The sequence below is a fragment of the Myotis lucifugus genome, unplaced genomic scaffold, assembly GCF_000147115.1.
Source record: "Myotis lucifugus unplaced genomic scaffold, Myoluc2.0 scaffold_449, whole genome shotgun sequence".
Taxonomy (NCBI): domain Eukaryota; kingdom Metazoa; phylum Chordata; class Mammalia; order Chiroptera; family Vespertilionidae; genus Myotis; species Myotis lucifugus.
In genome coordinates this window covers 64,595-83,855 of record NW_005871497.1, presented here as the reverse complement: position 1 = coordinate 83,855, position 19,261 = coordinate 64,595, and the positions used below count along the sequence as shown (strand labels likewise).

General features: G+C 35.9%; 1 protein-coding gene across 1 annotated transcript; it reads left to right on the top strand.

Annotated features, from left to right (window-relative positions):
- The first annotated feature begins 16,475 nt into the window (after window positions 1-16,475).
- Window positions 16,476-17,663, top strand: CABS1 (calcium binding protein, spermatid associated 1). Its single transcript, XM_006102968.1, has one exon. The coding sequence runs from the start codon at window positions 16,476-16,478 to the stop codon at window positions 17,661-17,663; it is 1,188 nt and encodes a 395-aa protein (XP_006103030.1).
- The last annotated feature ends 1,598 nt before the right edge of the window (window positions 17,664-19,261 follow it).

Sequence of the window (19,261 nt, the reverse complement as noted above, 5' to 3'; positions counted from 1 at the left end):
GGTACCTCAACCCTTATGAAAAAAGGCGATACAGAAAAAACAGATGCCACAGATATTCTAGAAAATTACACAACTCTGCTTGATGTTCCCGACATGGAAGACAAAGACATAATTAAAACGGATACTACTTACCTGGAAAGATATGAAAAAACTGCAAGCAACATTCCTGATCTTCCACAGAGAGACAATTCTATTGTGATTGATGCTATAGACATGAAAAATCATGAAAGAACTCCAATTAATACTAAAGCACCTAGCATTTCCTCTGCAAAAAGTAGTAATGACTTTGAAACTATTCCTATTCTGAATACTTATAACAAAGTTGATTCCAAATCTACCATGATTGCTACTAACATCAATGAAGCTATTTCCAATACCAACACCATTAATACTATTTCCTATATCAATACCATAAATCCTGTTCTTAATTATAGAATGTATAAGGAAAGCAATAATCTTATTAGTAATTCTGATGATACCAAAACAATGTTAGCTATAGATAAAAATATGATGCCTGAGGGGGATTTAATTATTTTCAAAACAAATGGCATCACTTCTACAAAGCATTATGCTAACTCTAACCCCACAGAGCCAATGACAAACACCAATATTAACTTTAAAATAACTTGGCCTTCAGAGAATGGTACAATAACAGAAGGCAGACACACTGTTCAGATAGAAAACATCACAACACCTAACAATAACAATATTGTTGAAGCAACTGGATTTAAAGTAGGTGATTCAATAACTAAGTACCATTCTCATATTTCTGCCAATGCATATCTCAAAACTAATAAGAACAATTTTAAGTCTATGAACACTGATGAAATTGAGTTTGTTATTCCTGTAATCCAAAAAACTGAAAATATGAACCAAGATGATGAAGTTATGGAAGAAGTCATCTTCATTCACCCAGACACTTCCACAACAGAAATTAGAAGAAAAGTTTTCTCTCCTAACTCCGATGCAGATTATGCCCAAACATCAGGAAAGAAAATCATCCTTCTCTCTGACATCCCTAATATGTCCAATCCCTTATTCAAACATGAAGTAAAGCCCTTTGCAATGGACAGCACAAACCTCATGGACAACAGAGGTGACCATAGAACCCATACCGTAATTACTCCCAACGAAGCCAAAGCCAAAATGAATATTGAAAGAACTTCTGTGTTTAAAACAGCCAATTTCCAGAGCAATATCACTCCTATGGTTTCCATCAATCACCCTGGAACTGCTGAGTCTATTGACTTTAGTGAAGATAGTGTAGCTGACATGATCTCAGCTTCAGAGTTCGGTATCACCCCTTCAGATAAATCTACTGCCTCTTTGGATAAAGCCATTAGTCTTTCTACTAATAACAACCATGCTGGTGGTAGTGCTAGTCCCAACCCTAAAACAGACTTTCCTATGCACAAAGGATATGCTCTTCTGTCAGGAGCAGAATCGCCTGTCCTAATGCCTAATGCTAGAAATGATCAAGCTCAAAACTTCCTGCTAATTACAGATGATTCCTTGACTGGTGCTTGGATTTCAGATCTTGTGGCTGAAAATCTTCATCTCATTAATGATGATATTATACAAAAATGGAAAATCAATAAAGCATCAGTAGATCCTTTGAACCTTCCATTGGAGTCTACTTTCCTTACTGCCGATTTCACTTCTCCCAATGATTTATACAATATCATTGCCAGGGCAAGTAAGCAAACCACAAATACAATTGACAGCTCTGATCTGAAGATTAATAAGGCCATAATGACAGAAGGAAGGCCCACTGTAACCATTAGCTCCCTGTCTGCAAGGACAGCTGGTATTCTTCCACCAAGAAAAAGATTTGGGAGTCTGATAGACAAAGGAATGGCTAATGAAGAGGAATTGACTCCCTATGTGGAAGTAAAATCTGTAGTGGAAGATGGTGCTGTTTTTCGGGTAAAAGAAGGCCTTCCACTGGCACATAATTTCAAGTATTTTGAATCAGGAGACCGTGGCTTTGAGAGAAATGGATCTGTGGCTGTTGTTACTACAAAGTCTCTTTCCCAATTAAATAGTATTACACCTATTGCTGAAGAAATAATAATTGAGAGAGACTTTACCACTTCTGAGGAAGAAAATGTTGATGTTCTATATGATGTCATTAAACCTGAAAATGACAAAATACATTTTAAGACAATGGCTACCAAAACAAAAGTTAATGGTTTGGGTGAAGGTGCAACAGTAAAACAGAATGTGGATGCAGCAGAGGGCACTGAATTTCTTACACCTAGCAATTCTATCCTCCAAACTGGGACAATGGATCACCGTACACTTCCTAATTTGTACTACAATGTAATCACTGATAATCCACTTACTATCACAAAAGAGAATCAAAATATTGCTCTGAGCATGATAAAACATAAACTGTCCCTCTCCACAATGGACAATGCACACCTTATTGATGATAGGGATGGCTATCAAACCTCTGCTACTGTCACTTCAAGCAATGGTAAGAGGCTGACCAGCAAAGACAAAATGGCTGGGACTAAAATAAATATCCCTCTTGGCATTACCACTGTACCTGATGATATTTCCTCTGTAGATAAAAACAGTGAAGTTATAACAGACTTGGCTTCAATAGTTGCCACCTCACCAATAAAGAAAGGCATTCTGATCATGAATAAAGTTAATACCTTTAACAATAAACCTAATAAACCAGGAGATGAATTTACCATTTCCAGAGAAGATCCCAATGTGTCTAGAGGTGATAGCACTCTATTAACAGTTGATTCCTCTATCTTTATAAAGTCTGTTGCCCCTCCACAAGCAACAAACCCTGTGAAAAAGACCTCTTTGGCAGATATTATAATACCAAAAGCTTTTCGTAGTATGTCTACCCCAGCAACTTTGAGGGTAGCTGTCACCACTGCTTCTAAAGGCGATGTTGATAATACATTTTATATCCCAAGATATGAATCTGAAAACTCTTTCAAGGAAGATATAACATTGAAGTATGTAGCAGATCCCCCAGAAGACATAGACATTTTGGCAGAGGAAGAAGATATACTTAAAGAAGAAAATGTGAAGGATCATATTTATATTATACCTATTGCAGGTGATAATGTTTCTAATGGCAACAACTTGGCAGCTAAACATTATTCTCTTAACTCTGATGTATATAACTCTATCAGATTCAAAGGAGCAACCCAAACCACAGCCAACAAACTTGAATTTGAGAATCCTGCAACATCCTATATGGCTAAAGTCTCAAAACCTTTACTTGGGAAATTTACTCCTGAGTTTCAAGAAACATTGATTATTAGGAACAGTAATAGTGGTGCTGAACAGGATGCATTCTTTGGTGGTGATATTCTTTATTCAATGGTGAAAGAAAATGTCCCAAAAGGATATACCTTTTCCCCTAGAAAAAGATCTACCTTTACAACATCAAATTTTAGGATTCCTATGAAAGATCATTTAAACCCCATTCTGGAAAACACTGTGTTATTAGGTAAAGGAACTTCCAGCAAAAATTATGCATCCTATATTGATGGCCAAACTGATCCAGGAACAGAGAAAGATGAAATTGCTACAGGTAGCATAACAAATTCTCATACAAGCATTATACCTGTGACCGTGTCCACATCTGTCTCCTCTGAAGACATAAACATGGAAAATTACTACCATGTATCTGAAACAGGTACTCCTCTATCACTGAGATATGCAAATACATTGAGGGATTATTCCTTTATTTATAGACCGGTGACAACTATGGCAAAGGAAAATAATCTAGATGCTATGGACTTGATCATCATTGAACCTGGTAAAAGTGATTCTGAATATATTTCAAATAAGCACACCATTGAACTAGAGAGGGAAGAAAATAATCCTATTGAAAAATCTAGTCAATTTGCACATGGACCCAATAGATTTGTGTCTCGTACACCCTTTTCCAAAGGTGAGACTTCAAAGAGTCTTCTGTATAGAATAGCTCACCCTGAGTTTAAAACTGAAGAAAATTACCAAACTTTTATTCTCAAAGAAGAAAATGCTGACTCTGATATCCTTGCCACTTCTTTCAAAGATTACATCAAAAACTTCAACACCCAGCATCTGGAAACTATGGTGCCTTCTCTAACTGATGAAAATGAGGCTTTTTCCTCTGAGTTTAAAGATAAATCATCTGCAGGAAAGGGCATGCTAAGTGAAGAGGATGCCCTCATTCTCCCTGAAGTTTCTGATTTGGGAAACAACAATAGGAAGTATTTCTTTGTACCATACAGAAAAACAATTACCAAGGGAAAGAGCAAAACTTTTAACACTGTCCCCAGTGACAATGCTATGATTTCCATCCCCATAAAAAGTCAAGATCATTCTTACAGGGAAGGCATTTCATCTAATGTTCGTAACACAGCTGCCCTTGAGTTGGCAGATTCTGTCACATCAGAAAAATCAAAAGCCAATGGAAACAAAATGGACTTCTCTGAAATAATGCCTTCAGAGAATTACATTAACCCCTTGGCTCGGGACATGGCCTCCCAAGTTGAGAATATCTCCTATGTTGGTGAAGTCACTAAGGGTATAATAAAAACAGCTTCAATGGCTTCTCTAAATCCTGATAATGCCAACAAAATGCCAACAAATGCCACCACTATTTCACATAGTGCCTCTGCCTTTGGCTCAAAGAAGAGCAATGAAAATGGTGAATCAATCATGTCTGCAGTAGATGGTTTCCTGTACATAAAATTCAAATCTTTATTCATTCCCAATCAGAAAAGACTGAGAACTGCAATTGCTCTTAGTGAAAATGATGATTCTTTAGCTGACAAATCAGTGGCACTACAGGTATCAGAGCCATTGGGTGAAGACTTTATTATTATTGACCAAAACAGGGAAGTTAACAGGTTGCAAAGTGACCCTCAGACCTTCTCTATGATCTCCTCTGTTTCTCTGGAAGATCCTACTACTTTTTCAGAGAATCTTATAAATATAGTCACTGGTATACCTACCACTGAAAATGTGGGCATTAATGATAAAACTGACACTATGGCCTTTGCACCTAATATAGCCCTTCAACCTATAATCTACAAAAAAGGGCAGATAGATCAAACTTCTGACCTTGCTATAAGTCACCCTGTAAATAAAGCAACTATCAATCCATCTGCAAAAGAAATCACTACCTCAGAAACTGAGACCGATGCATTCCTCAGGAAAGACACAGCTGCTTTAGAGGATGAATCTCATATTTCTGAAATCAAAATTCCCATGAACTTGAGAGAGATAAATTCACTGAACATTAATCCTTTCATCCTTAAGCCTCATGTTGCTTCTGCTGAACAGAAAGCACCTGGAACTTTAAAAGAAATATTTTATCCTGATTCCACAATGAGCACAACAAAGCTGACAAAGGCCAGGGCTGGGAGTTCATTTTCTCTTGATAATTATAACTTAGAGAGGTATATTAAAAACTCTTATAATAACTTACATCATCTACCCTTGAAACCAGTTCTTCCTCCTACTGGTTTTATTGCTGATTTTATTAAAATCAATCATTTTGAACTTAATCCAGCATTCAATATGAGAGAGAGCAACATAAAAATGACTGATGAGTCTATTGTATCTAATGATATTATTGTCGTACCTGATAAAGAAATCCTTTCACCTGATAACATTATCTTTATGGATGACATAAAGAATATTATAAATGAAATATATGTAGATTCTACAGAAAGAGAGAATGTAAATCAATATGAAGACTTTTCAGCAGAGTCAGATGTGGTTTTTCCAGCAGGAGAAAACAATCCAAATAATAGGAATCTATCAACTGTTGGCCTTGATGACAGTACTATTAAATATGTATCAGAGGAAAATACCTTTAATGTTGGAGAAGAAGGAAAGAGCCCCATCACAAAACCACCTATCTTCCTTCAAGGACTCCATAGATTTGAATCTCATGCTCCCTTCCCAACTGCACATGTCACTGGGAATCTATTGAATGAAAATCCTGTAGAACTCAAAACTAAACAAAAATACCAAATTCTTATCTCCAGAAAAGAAAACTTTGATTCTGACAAAGAGGGCCACTTTCTCGAAGATTATACTACCAAGTTCAAAAGTAAGTCACCTAGAACCATGACTCACTCTTTAACAGATGCAAATAAAAAAATTTCCTCCAAGTTTCCAAATGATTTCATTATAGAAAGTAGTACCCTATATGAAAATGACATCATCACCATATTTCCAGAAGGCAAGTGGATTGAGAAAATCAATGCTCCAGAGGTAGAATCAATGGAAACTATAGTAGAAAGCAGGTCATTCTCAGAAGAAATCACTGATATCAACACACGTGCAACTCCAATAATATGGAAAGGCCAGCTCTATAGAAGATATGTCCCAGACACTGCTTTTTATGAACAGAGGAAATCCACTATTTCACCCAAGTCAGAATATAATCAAAACAAAACTTTTAAAGCAGAGAATTACCATTTACAAGATGCCACTGCTCCTTCAGTTACATTCAATGTCAACCTTGATAATGAACTTCCCTTTGTTGATAAAGATTCTGAAAATACAAATAACAAGCCTTCGATTTCTTCTTCAGCTATGAAGACAGCTGTGACTATAGCTGATATCCCTGCTTCTTCCCTTCAGAACAGTTATGAAGGTGGTGATTCTATGCAGCCTCATGAAAATAATACTAGGTTTAGAGAGTTCCCATTTTTACTAACAAATGAAAGTGCCATTCTCATGCCTAAAGTCTTAAATGAGGATTTCATCTTAATAAGTGATAACTCCTTAACTGATTCCTCAAAGTCAGTATCAGGAGAATTAGAGACAGTGACTGAATACCTTGATCTTATTCATGGAATTGATATTTCAGAAAATTGGGACATTCAAATTCAAAGAAATCTTCAGCCTCATCCCTTGGATTCCATTACGTCACCTTTTGACTCAATCACTTTTACCAGGAGTTCCACAGATGATGAGGCCATTTCAACATCTACTGTGGAGAGAGACACTGTGAATTTTAAAGTTAAGACAGATGCCCAACCTCTGAGCATGATAATGAAAGTCTTTTCACAAAAACAAAGAAGCCCTTTCCCTTCTGAAATAGGGGAAATGGTTAAACTCTCTGCTGAGGAAGACAAAGCTACTAAATTCAATTCAGGCCCCATTATAAATGCAACAGTACTCATTCCAACTTTGGAAAAAGCATTTCTCTCTACCTCTGATCCCAGTGTTTTTTCCAAGGGCAATAACAACAAGGAGGAGAAACTCAGTGTTTCTGGAGCAAGCAATTTTATTTTAGAAGATTTGAGTACATCAAAAAATAATCTTTTTATTGATAAATTTAACATTTCTGCTAAGCTTCAAGCTTCTCCCAATTTAAAAAGAATCTATCCGGTTCATTCCCCCATTCCTATGGAAAAGACTGTATTGCAAAAGGATAAAAACTCTGTTTCTTCTGATGAAGACATAAGCACAGCAGTTTTGGATCACAATGCTCCCAATGGAACATATAAACTACAATGGAAATCAACCCTTTCTCCTGATTCCACAACTTCTGTGAGTTTATCTAAATATTCTGAACTTGATCCAGTTGTCAAAATGAAAAAAGATACTACAACAAAGACTAATAATAACCTTCCATTTGAGGAAAGAAATACTCCATCTCACAAAGCCATTATTTCACCAAGTACCAATACTTTAACAAAAGACATGTGGAACACGATTCTTAATAAAAAATTTTCACACAGATATTTTGTAGGGAAAGATATAATCCCTGAATATGAAGTAGTTTCTATTACAGAAAAAAATTCAGAAATTGCTTTAGTTGGTGAAAATATTCCAAATAATAAATATGTACTAAGTACTGTTCTTGATGACAGAGTTCTTGAGTATGCTGCAAATGAATATGTCCTTGAACCACAGAAGGGAAAAAACAATCCTATTATTAAGAGAACTACTGCCAATTATGGCCCCAAAATAGTTGGTTCACATACATTCTACTCCAGTGATGATGCTTCTGAATATTTATCTCAAGGTACCCCAACTGAGATCAAAACTGAAGAAATACTGCAAAATTTGATAACTAGAGAGGAACTCACCAATTCTAACCTGGATGCTGCTGTTCCCAAAAGTTCTACTGACAATATGAATTCTAGGGCTCTCAAATCCATGAGTCACTCCCTAACTCATGAAAGTGAGAATTTTCACAAGTTTCTAAGTAAAACAACTCTGAAAAGGAACACTCAAGGAGAAGATGACACCATCATCATTCTCCCTGAAGACAAAAAGATAGAATATACCCTTGTTCCAGACTCAGAAATAACAGTAACCATGGTAGAGGGAATGATGTTCCCAGATGAACCCATTGATCCTATTGTAATTACCTCTCCATTAAAAAATAAGAATCAATTCTACAGGAAAGTCACTTCATCTTCTATTTATAACACTGATGCTCAAGGTCAAGCAGAAAACATCTTGTCATCCAAAGTGGACAATATTAAAGGTAAAACTAATATGGCAGAGACACAACACTCATGGGAAAGCATTATTCCTTTGGTTGACTTCAGTATCATTCCTGATGGCAAATTTCCTTTTACCAATGAAGATACTGAAATTTTAAACAACAGGGCTCTGATTTCTTCTTCACCAGTGAATAGAGTTGACAATGTGGATGATGTTACTATTCTATCCACTGAGAGTAGTGATGAAGGGGATGAATCTATGCTGTCAGAAGACAATAGTAAATTGAGAGGATTTCTAGCTCTAAAAATCCCCAAAAAGCCCATGTTCATTCCTTATGACTTAACTAAAAACCTTGAAATCTCTGACCCAGTGACAAGTAACTTCTTGGCTAATCCTTCAATTGAATGGTCAAACAAGTTTGAGTCAACAATTGAATACCCTAATTCTATTAATGATGGTGATAGTCCCCTTAAAAATAAGAATGACCTCAAGTCTTATTCCTTGACCTCAACTAAACTTCCCACTGGTTTCACTTCTTCTTCAGACAATCCCACAAGCAGTGAATTTGATTTACTGTCCTTTGTAAACAGAGAAACTACTGATCTTTCTAAAATTGATACAGATCAAACATATTCTGAACCTCAGAGAACAATCATGAAAGCCTTTTCTTCTACAAAAGTCTCTCAACATGGGGTTTATGATGAAAGAAAAATAGCTAATTTTTCTGATCAAGATCTAGCTACTGAATTTGACTTAAGTCACATTATAAATGCAACTTTTCATAGTCCATCTATGCAGAAAATCTTTTCCTCAGTAACCAAACCTAATACTTTGTCCAAGAACGACAACAATGTGGAAGAAATTCATATTTCTAAAGCAGGCAATATTTTTCCAAAAGATGCAAGTTCATTGAAAGATAATTATTTCACTGTTAAACTTGGTGCAACTTTTACTAAACCTCAAGCACCCCTCAATTTAAAAGGAATATTTTCAATTGATTCCACACTAAGTCTTCCAGAAGCATATAGGTCTAATGATAAAAGCTCTTCACTTGAAGTCACTACAGGAGAAGAGACCATTGCAAACATTCCCACTGGGACATATGACCTAGCATCATGGAATCCAACTCCTCTTTCTTCTGATTTCACAAAATTCAGGAGTTCAACTGACTCTTCTGAACTTGATCCAGTTATCAAAATGGAAAAAGATACCACAACAAAGACTAATAATATTGTTCCACCTGGAGAAAGAAATACTCCATCTGACAAAGCCATTATTTTACCTACTGTCATTATTTCAACAAAGGACATGAAAAACACTATTAATACTATTAATAATGGTAAATTTGGTGATAAGTTTTTTATAAAGAAAGATATATCCACTGAAGAAATTTCTTTTATAGAAAATATTTCAAAAGATACACATTACACCTTTTTGGCAGGTGAAAGTATTCAACACAATGATGATATAATAACTATTATGCCTATTGACAATGCCCTTCAATATGTTGAAGATAACTATCTTTTTGAATTAGTGAAGGAAGAAAATGGTCCCCTTATAGAAAAGATCACACTCACTAAGGACTCCAATGTATTTGAGTCTCATGCACCCTTTGCCAGTGCTACAATCTTGGAACCTTTATTGCAAGGATTGCCAATTGATATCAAAACTACCAAAAAACACCGAAGCTTAGTTCCCAAAGAAGAAACTCCTAATTCTGACAATGATGCTACTGTTATCAAAGGTTCTACTATCAATTTTAATACTAAGGCTCCCAGATACATGACTTATTCTCTAACTGATTCAAGTTGGATTTTTTCCCCTGAGTTTCTAGATAAAACAGTTATGGAAAATAATTCTCTAAATTCAGTCATTATCCTCCCTAAAGGCAAAAGAATGAAGTACTCATTTATTTCAGACTCAGAATTAATAACAATAATGGGAAAGAGCAGTATATTCATAACTGATCCCATTAATCCTGCTGTGATCACCAGTCCTACAGAATTTGAAGACCGATTCAACAGGAAAGATGTCTCCTCTGCTTTTTATAATAATGCTATCCCAGATGAAGCAAAAATCACCATATTAGCCATATTAGATGCAACTAAACATAAACCAAACTTGGCAGATATGCCCCATTCACAGAAAAGTATTCCTTTGGCTGAGTTCAATGTCATTACTGATGATCTTTCCTTCATCAGTAAAAATAGTGAAGAAGAAAAAAACATAGCTTCAATCTTTTCCTCATCTATGAATAAGGGAGCCAGCACTATGAGTGATTCCATTGTTCTTTCCACTGAAGGTAGTTATGTAGGTGGTGATTCTGGTGAGGATAATGTTAAATCTAGACGATTCCCATCTTTATTAACATCTGGCATGCTTATTCCTAATTCCTTAACTAAAAATCCTGAAACCTCTGGCCTAATGACAGATAACTTTTTGTCTGAATCTTTAATAACCAGGTCAGAAATGTTAGAGAGGGCAACTGAATATGCTGATGCCATTAATGGAGGTGATGTTCCAGAGAGACAAGTTGTAATAACTCAGGCTGACGTTAATTCATATCCATGGAATGTTCCTCCAACTGGATCAACTTTTTCAGGTAGCACCACAGATGGTGAAGTTAATTCATTTTTCACTATGACGGGAGATACTCCTGACAATCATAAGACTAAGACTGACAAGATGTATTCCAAATCTCTAAGAGCAATGATGAAAGCCTTTTCCCCTAGAGAAGATTCTCAAAATAATGTCTATAAGAGAAGAAAAATAGCTAATATTTTTGACCAAGAAGATCCAGCTGCTGAACTGAAATTAAGTCATTTTACAAATACATTAGTTTTCATCCCCTCTATCAGGAAAATCTTTTTGTCAGCAACTGAGTCTAATCCTCTCTCTGAGGGTGACAATATTATGAATAATTATTTCACTCTTAAATTTGATGCTACTTCCTTCAGGCCTCAAATACCTCCCAATTTAAAAGGAATCTTTTTAGCTGATTCCACATTAACTCTTCCAAAAGTGACTAGGCCTACCTCTCATGATGAAGTCACTAATACAGGAAGGCCCATCGCAAACATTCCAGCTGGTTTATATGGTCTACAATGGAGGTCAAATTTTCCTCCTTCTGATTTCACAACATCCACAGGAACTTCAAAATATTCTGAACTTGTTCCTGTTACAATTATTGGGAAAGATACCACAAAAATGATTGATTATACTATTATTCCACCTGAGAAAATAATTATTCTATCTGATAAAATTATTATTTCACCTATTATCATTACCTCTGAAAAAGACATGGCAAGTACTTTTAAAGGGACTATATGTGACCACAAAGGTATAACAGAGAGAGAGAGAGGTGCTGAATAGGAAAGCATTTATTTTACAGAAGACATTTCAGAAAGGGTGGATGACAATTTTTCTGCAGGTAAAATCACCCCAGTATTTGTGGACCACATGATTATTTTGTCTGAAAACAGTGGTTCTGAATATATCTCATGTTAGCATGCCTTTGAATTAGAGAACAGATCAAATAATTCCCTTTAAAAATGAGTGTATTCCTAAGACATGTGTCTCATGCACCATATACCACAGTTTCTGCTTCAGTGTATCTAAAAAAGCACCCCCCAGAGTTTAAAGCTAAAGAAAATTTCCAAGCTTTGATTCTTAGATATATAAAAGCAAGAACTCTGACACTGATGCCATTGCTTTCAAATGTTTTGATGCCAACATCGATACCCAAACTCACAAACTACAACTCACTTCTTACTTGATGCCAATAATAATTTTCCTTCTAGCTTTTCTGTCAAAACATCTGTGGGGAAAGGCACCATAAATGGTGATGATGACAAAATTCTCTCTGAAGTCCTTAAGTTAGGAAATAAAATAATTGAATTTTCCCTTTTTGAAGACACAAAACCCATAGTTGACAGCAGGATACTAATCGGGCTTTAAATAAACAGTGATATTTCCTCAGGAAAAAAAATCACCTACCATTTATAAGACATTTACACTCAAGAGAGTAGACACTACTGTATTTAGTATATCTGATTTTACTGAAGATGAAACATGTATACCTGCAGTAATTTTTGTTTAGCTCAGCTTTCCCGGGATGATGTCTCCACTGTGAATGAAAACACAGAAAGTGCAATCAACACACTTACTTTCTTTATCCATTGAAAAAGATGTCTGCTAATGTGCCCAATGCTCCTGCTATCTCCACTAAGAGTAAAAATAACATTGGCCATTATTGCCTTCCATCATCAGAGTGTCATGTTTCTAAGACTTACATCTTTGGAACTACTTCAACCTCTCATCCTAACTTCTAATGCTCCTAGTAAATAAACTGCAGCCCCAGACTTATAAAAGGTATAATTGTGTATTACCCAACGATGTTAATATTAGCAGGATCCAAGCCTGTGTCTTAGTCTATATATACTATTTTCTGAGCTGATTCCACTGGCTCTTCAGACAATATGGGCAATGTCAAACCTAAAACATCTGTTACTCTTGTTACCAAGAACAATTTTTTTATATTGATGACTCTAGTAATCAAAATTTAGAACCTGAAAAAAAATATTTAGAACCAGAAAAAAGAACCATAAAGTTTTCTACTCTTTTTTATAATGAATAAACCAAATTTGTATTACACAAAGAAAACAACCAAAGCTTCTGCAGAAAAAAAACACATAGCTACTGAATTTGAAATGGATTGCCTTACAAATGTAAAATATAGAAAATGTTACCCAAACTGTCCAAAATATGTTATCCCAAAGCCTTATCTTGTAAATAGAAATTTCATTGCTGATAATAAATCAATCTATAATGATTATAAAGTGTCTTGTAACAGCTTATTTAACCTCTCACATACACAAGGATTTCCTCCCAGATGGATCTATTCAGCCACTTTATGGCTGAAAATTCAACCTTGCTCAAAGAAGTAATTACCATTATTCCTAATGATGAAAAAAATCTTCATCTTACATAGAGATCATTTTTGCAGTAGAAGGAAATTCTCGGTTGGAATTTAATGTAGCCAATCTTAGAGCAACAGATAGGAATTTCAAACTTCAGAAAGCATAAGCGCTACACATGAACCCATTGTTGAGATAGAAAAAATATTTCCTAGGTTTCAAGAAGTTTATTTTGTACCATAATCTAACAAGGAGATTGAAGAAAAACACTTTCTTTATGCTAGTATCCCTCAGTTACAGATAGAAATAATTACTCCAAATGATATCCCTGAGGAGCCTACCAACAACAAAGCAGATATGAGGGTCATGACTGACCATACTATAAATGCCATCTTCCCTAAAAACAAAGGAGTACTGACCCCAAAGGCCAACACATCCTTCCACTACAATTTCCTTACTCATGTACCCAAGATCCCAATCACTGAAGGGAAGAGGACAAAATGTTGGTAGAACCAACTCTCAAAATGTAATTGATTGATTCTCTTCCTTTGTTGTTTCTGAAGGTGGGAATTATTTTGTGAATGAAGATATTGAACATGAAACTTCCTTAACAACTACATTCCAGTAACAATTATAACCACTTTAATGAAGGTTAATAACTGTTTTCTCCAATAAATTACAAAATTCAAAAGTTAGCATATAAACTCTAAAATAGGAATTCTAGTTTCCATAGGATACAACACTTCTCAGTTGATTCTTTTAAAATTGTACATAACAACAATGAAAGAAACTACTATTCAGATAACATGAAACTCATCATTTCATTCAAAATTAATCTGATCATCTGTCCTTAAGTCAGATGATAGCTTTGATAGCTTTTATGGCATTGATCTAGTGGTCAAATGTGAGTATACTATATTTCCTAGAGCAGATGGCTCCAGTTCTATCTTGAACATTGCTAAAATTCCAGCAGTCCCATCAGGATTTTCATCAAATGTTTCTGCTCTTTGACGGAAAACACTCTCAATTTAAAGCATCCTTTATTAAGTCAATGATTTAATAAACATAGGTAATGGTAATAACATTCTCCATTAGAGAGAAATGCCTCATTTTGCTACAATAAGTGTGATTCTACCTCATGGCTCTATTAGTATAAGCAGAGTTGGTGTGACCACAAAAGTAATCTCTGAAATTAAAGACTATTTGAAAAATTAGTACCTTTGAAGATGATATCACCATTTCAACTGACATTTCTAACTGGGAATTAAATGTTCAAAAGGTGGATATTTTGTTTCTTTTCTAACTCTATTCAACATAAATACCAAGTGCTCACAGATAACTTCCTGGAGCTATACAGCTAACACCTCTATCTTTTTCACCCTTTTGTACACAAAAGTATATTCTCCCTAAAGGATACCAAGTCTTCTTTTTATATCATGGCTTACCCTGAATTAAGATGTACAAACATTAGATGATGAGAAAAAAATAGAAGTTAAAAAACTTGCCCTTACGTTAGTCAACCCAAATAATGCCATTACTTTCTTTACTGCCACTAGAACTGACAGTATTTCAACTTAAAAATAAAGAACCTGTGCTTATCATTAACTTGAGATTTCTTTCCCTGTCCCTGATGCTGTCATCATTCCATGTGTCAACAAAGACATTGGAGCCCTCAATAGTGACAGCCCCTTGAAGCAAAAACATTTCTGGAGAAGCTGCCCATATCTTTAAAATTAAAAATATTTATCTTGAAATCATCTAATATTACTACAGAGAGTGGTAATATCATGATAGGTGACCAATAACTAAGGGAAGACACTGTACCTTTTGAGGCTGAGTTCATGTCTAAGAAGAATAAGCATTTTCCTTTGAGATGGAATCCACTTCTCTGGCTGCTGCTGCTGTTGTTTTTCAGATTTAGTTGTGTCCAAGTCTGAAAATCCTTTCTAATAATCACACTGGAGGAAAAATAACACGACTACAATCTTCTTTTATCTAATTAGCTAAACCTTAAGGCTGATAGTGAAACAAAATGATGACTGATATAACTAACATCATTAGAGAAAACCCTGCCTCTGAAATCCAGGATACAACGCCCACGGCCAATATACTTTTTTTTTTTTTAAATATATTTTATTGATTTTTTACAGAGAGGAAGGGAGAGGGACGGAGAGCCAGAAACATCAACGAGAGAGAAACATTGATCAGCTGCCTCCTGCACACCCCCCAACTGGGGATGTGCCCGCAACCAAGGTACATGCCCTTGACCGGAATCGAACCCAGGACCCTTGAGTCCGCAGGACACGGCCAATATACTTATTCCACACCCTGATCTGTTTCTGGGTGATTTTTGACATACTTCTTACCAGAAAACTCTTGGGGGTTGAAATAACATTCTCTAAAGGAAAACATTCCTAAAGAAATTAAAACTACAAAACCTGACATTCTCACTGTTATTCGTGTTAATTCAAGAAAAAGTCAGAATTACAACAAAGAAAAAAACACGTATTTTTTATTATGCCGAGTGGTAACATGGGAATTCCCTCTCTGAAGAAGCAGAACTCTAACTACCTAATTACCTCTGCAGCTTCATTCACTGCCAAACTGCCATTAATTTTTTAGACATTTAAATACATGAATCACAAGAGAAGATGCTTCACCTCAAAAGACCCTATTACTTACTTGAAAGAAAGGCAACTTGAAGCTCCTGCTGATAATCTTGTGGCTCCCAGAGTTTCCCCCATTTGATGCTAAGCCCATAAAGTACCTGGCAGACTCTGCTGTGTCTGTTTCAAGTGACACTAACTCCATATTAGAAGGCACACCCCTGCTAACATGGAAACTGTGAGTTCCTTGCTATTGAAATATTGGACTGTGAATGTGGATTCCATAATCAGGGAAGATTCTATAACCTTTTTATATAATATCAATACTAGGTGCCCAATCAGGGCATAAAAACAACCTCCAAGGGAAGCCAGAGCCACTGGCCCTGTGGTTGATGCAACAATCACCATGATGACCAATGCTTCAGTCACTATAATGAATACCACTCTCCTGCCTAGGGATACCACTGGGCTCAGAGAAAGACCTGTGAGTGTGCATGGTGCCATTTGTCCCATGGCTGAAGATGATTCGCCAAAAATTTATTCTCATCCTCCAACAGAAAGCAGTAAGACAATAACTGAAGCAACCATTCTCTTGGGGACTGACACTATACCTAGATCAGAAACACCTATTACTTCAGAAGGAGACCACATTACTTCAGTAAGTGACTATATACTGGAATGTGATTTTTCAACAATTGCAAACAGTAGGCTTCCATCACCAAAGATAAGACTAAATTCAGAAGAGAATATGGAGTCCTATATTAAGTCATCAACCAATCTGGAAAAAGAAATCAACACTCTGACCAGCACAAGCTCCATGGCTAATGACTCTACTACTGAAAATGTCATTCCAGTGAAAATTGGTAATATCTCATCACCAGTCACTTCTGTTTCTTTAACAGATTTTTCCACTAGCATGGCAAAAGAAGATATTCTCTTGGATACCATTGATCCAGGAGATAAAGATGTCCCAATAATAACTTCTGAAGTCTCCGCCTCAGTAAAGAAAAGCACTTCCAGTGTTACTGACATCCCTGTCCTTCCAGCTAAGGGAGAACTTGATGTCCACAATTATAGTTCCTCAGTTAAATCCGATGTCACTGCTGATGAGGTTGTCCAGATGACTGACTCTTCTATTCCTGAGACTGAAATCGCTCCAACTGCTGAAAAAAACTTCACTACTATTCCAGACATAACTACCTTTACAGAAGAGAAAATAACTAAAATTGACTTAATTCTCCCAGAAGATGACCCCAATTCTGTGTCTAAACTAACTGAATCTGATGAGGAAAAGTTCATCACTGTGTTTGAATTTACTACCACTGCCAAAAGAGACAAAGATAATCCAGAAGATATTCTGTTACCTGTTGAAGAGTCTACGGATGGAGTTGATGTTTGGATGGAGAGAGAACTTGCCAGTGAAGCAGACAACCATCCTGTTTTGCTTACTGCTATTGAATCCAGATATGACTTCGTTGTTCCTAAACCAATACCTATGAACCTCTTGGAAGATTCAGCTCCTACAATGAAGGAAGATTTGTCTGAAAATCACAGAGTGGAATCTGTAACTGAGGCTACTGAGGCCTTTTCCCAAACTACCCCTGATCTAGATAATCCAAGCCAAAAGGAAGACACTTTTACAACTGAAATGGGTGTCTTTAAACTACTGAAAGAAGAGCCAGATGAGTTCCTGATTTGAAAACAACATAAGAGGTGCCATGTCTAATTGTGTAATAGCCTAGACATTCAGTTTTAATATATAAGAAGTGCATCCAACAAGCAAAAAAGTAATAAAAAAAGAATGTGGGCATTTAAGGCAAGTATTGGACTTAGAAAATGTAGATGCTTAGGGATAGAGATCATGCAGCAGAATATGTTTATGGAAACTTACAAAACTTAACAGTACCAGAGTTCCCCTCATATCACAAAGTTTGACTAAGTTATCCAATAGTCAGAGATATTAAGAGAGCAATATAGAAAGCTCACTTTCTGCTACATTTAATGATTTATGTCATTTTAGTTAATCCTTAATTGAATAATTTACTGTGAGTTAAAGATATAAAGAGAGTAATATTAAAAGATCTAAAATGCCTATTCTAAACATATTTTTCATTAGTGTGCAACTAATGATTCTCACCTTTTAAAAAATATAACTGCAATCCTCACTCATCTAAGAACTGAGGCTCTTCAGTAATTATTTTGTGCCCACATGTAAGATACATAAGTATTGTAAAGTCAGGCAAAATGATATTTTACAAATATGTACATTTGTCAAGAACAAAATTATATGTAAAGGTATGAATCAATTTAATTTTCTTTCTTTAAAATGTCTTTCCTGAATTTTTGTCAATTTTTTTCAGGTCTTAAGCACTGATATCACACTCTTCTTATGCTTTGTTTAGCAATTCAAGGACATATATCTTCATGCTTTCCTGACACAGACTTTTGAAAGTCTGTTTTCACTTTGCTGATTCTTCAATAAATCTTGACAGCAACTGATTTACTGTGTGTAGGTGTGTTTGATATTCTAATACAGGATTCTCAAGTTAGGAGGGATGTAAGTAAAATCAACTATTTGTTGAAAGAATAACTTAATTCAGGATACCAAGAATAGAATTAGTCTATAGAGACTCATAATTTTATTGTATATAAAAAAAGGCAAAAGAAAAAATACTGGGTGAATAGTAAATGGTATGCACATATGGGATATGGGAGTAGTTGGGAATGATAAGGATTTACACCATGGGGTAGACTATAAACTAGAATAATTATGGTAGTATGTTAAAACATAGAAACACATTTTAACAAAAATTTAGTTACATGGTAAAGTGAACTTCAAAACCATGGGATGAGTTGCTTAATTAATCTTGCTTTAACAATTGAGTATTTGAGCAGAAAAATCAAGATAGAGTATTATTTAAAACCATACTATACTCTCCCTGAGTCATTCCCCTAAATGTCACTTCCTTCAACCATGCAGTCCCCTGTATTGTCTCTCCCATCACAATGCCCCATGGTACACAATATCTTGCTTTATGTAACACCCATCTATCTAATAAAAGGGTAACATGCTAATTAGACTGGGAGACCTTCCAGACATTCTTCTGGACAAAGTCATGATGCCAGGGCCGAGGTAGAGACGGTTAGAGGCCAAGAGGGGAGTGCAGTTGTGGGTGATCAGGCTGATGGGGGGCAGGGACTTGGGAGTAAGCAGACCAGCAGGGAGGCCAGTTGGGGGCGAGCAGGCCATCAAATTGGGGTCAGTTGGAGGTGATCAGGGCAGCGGGGGGGGGGGGG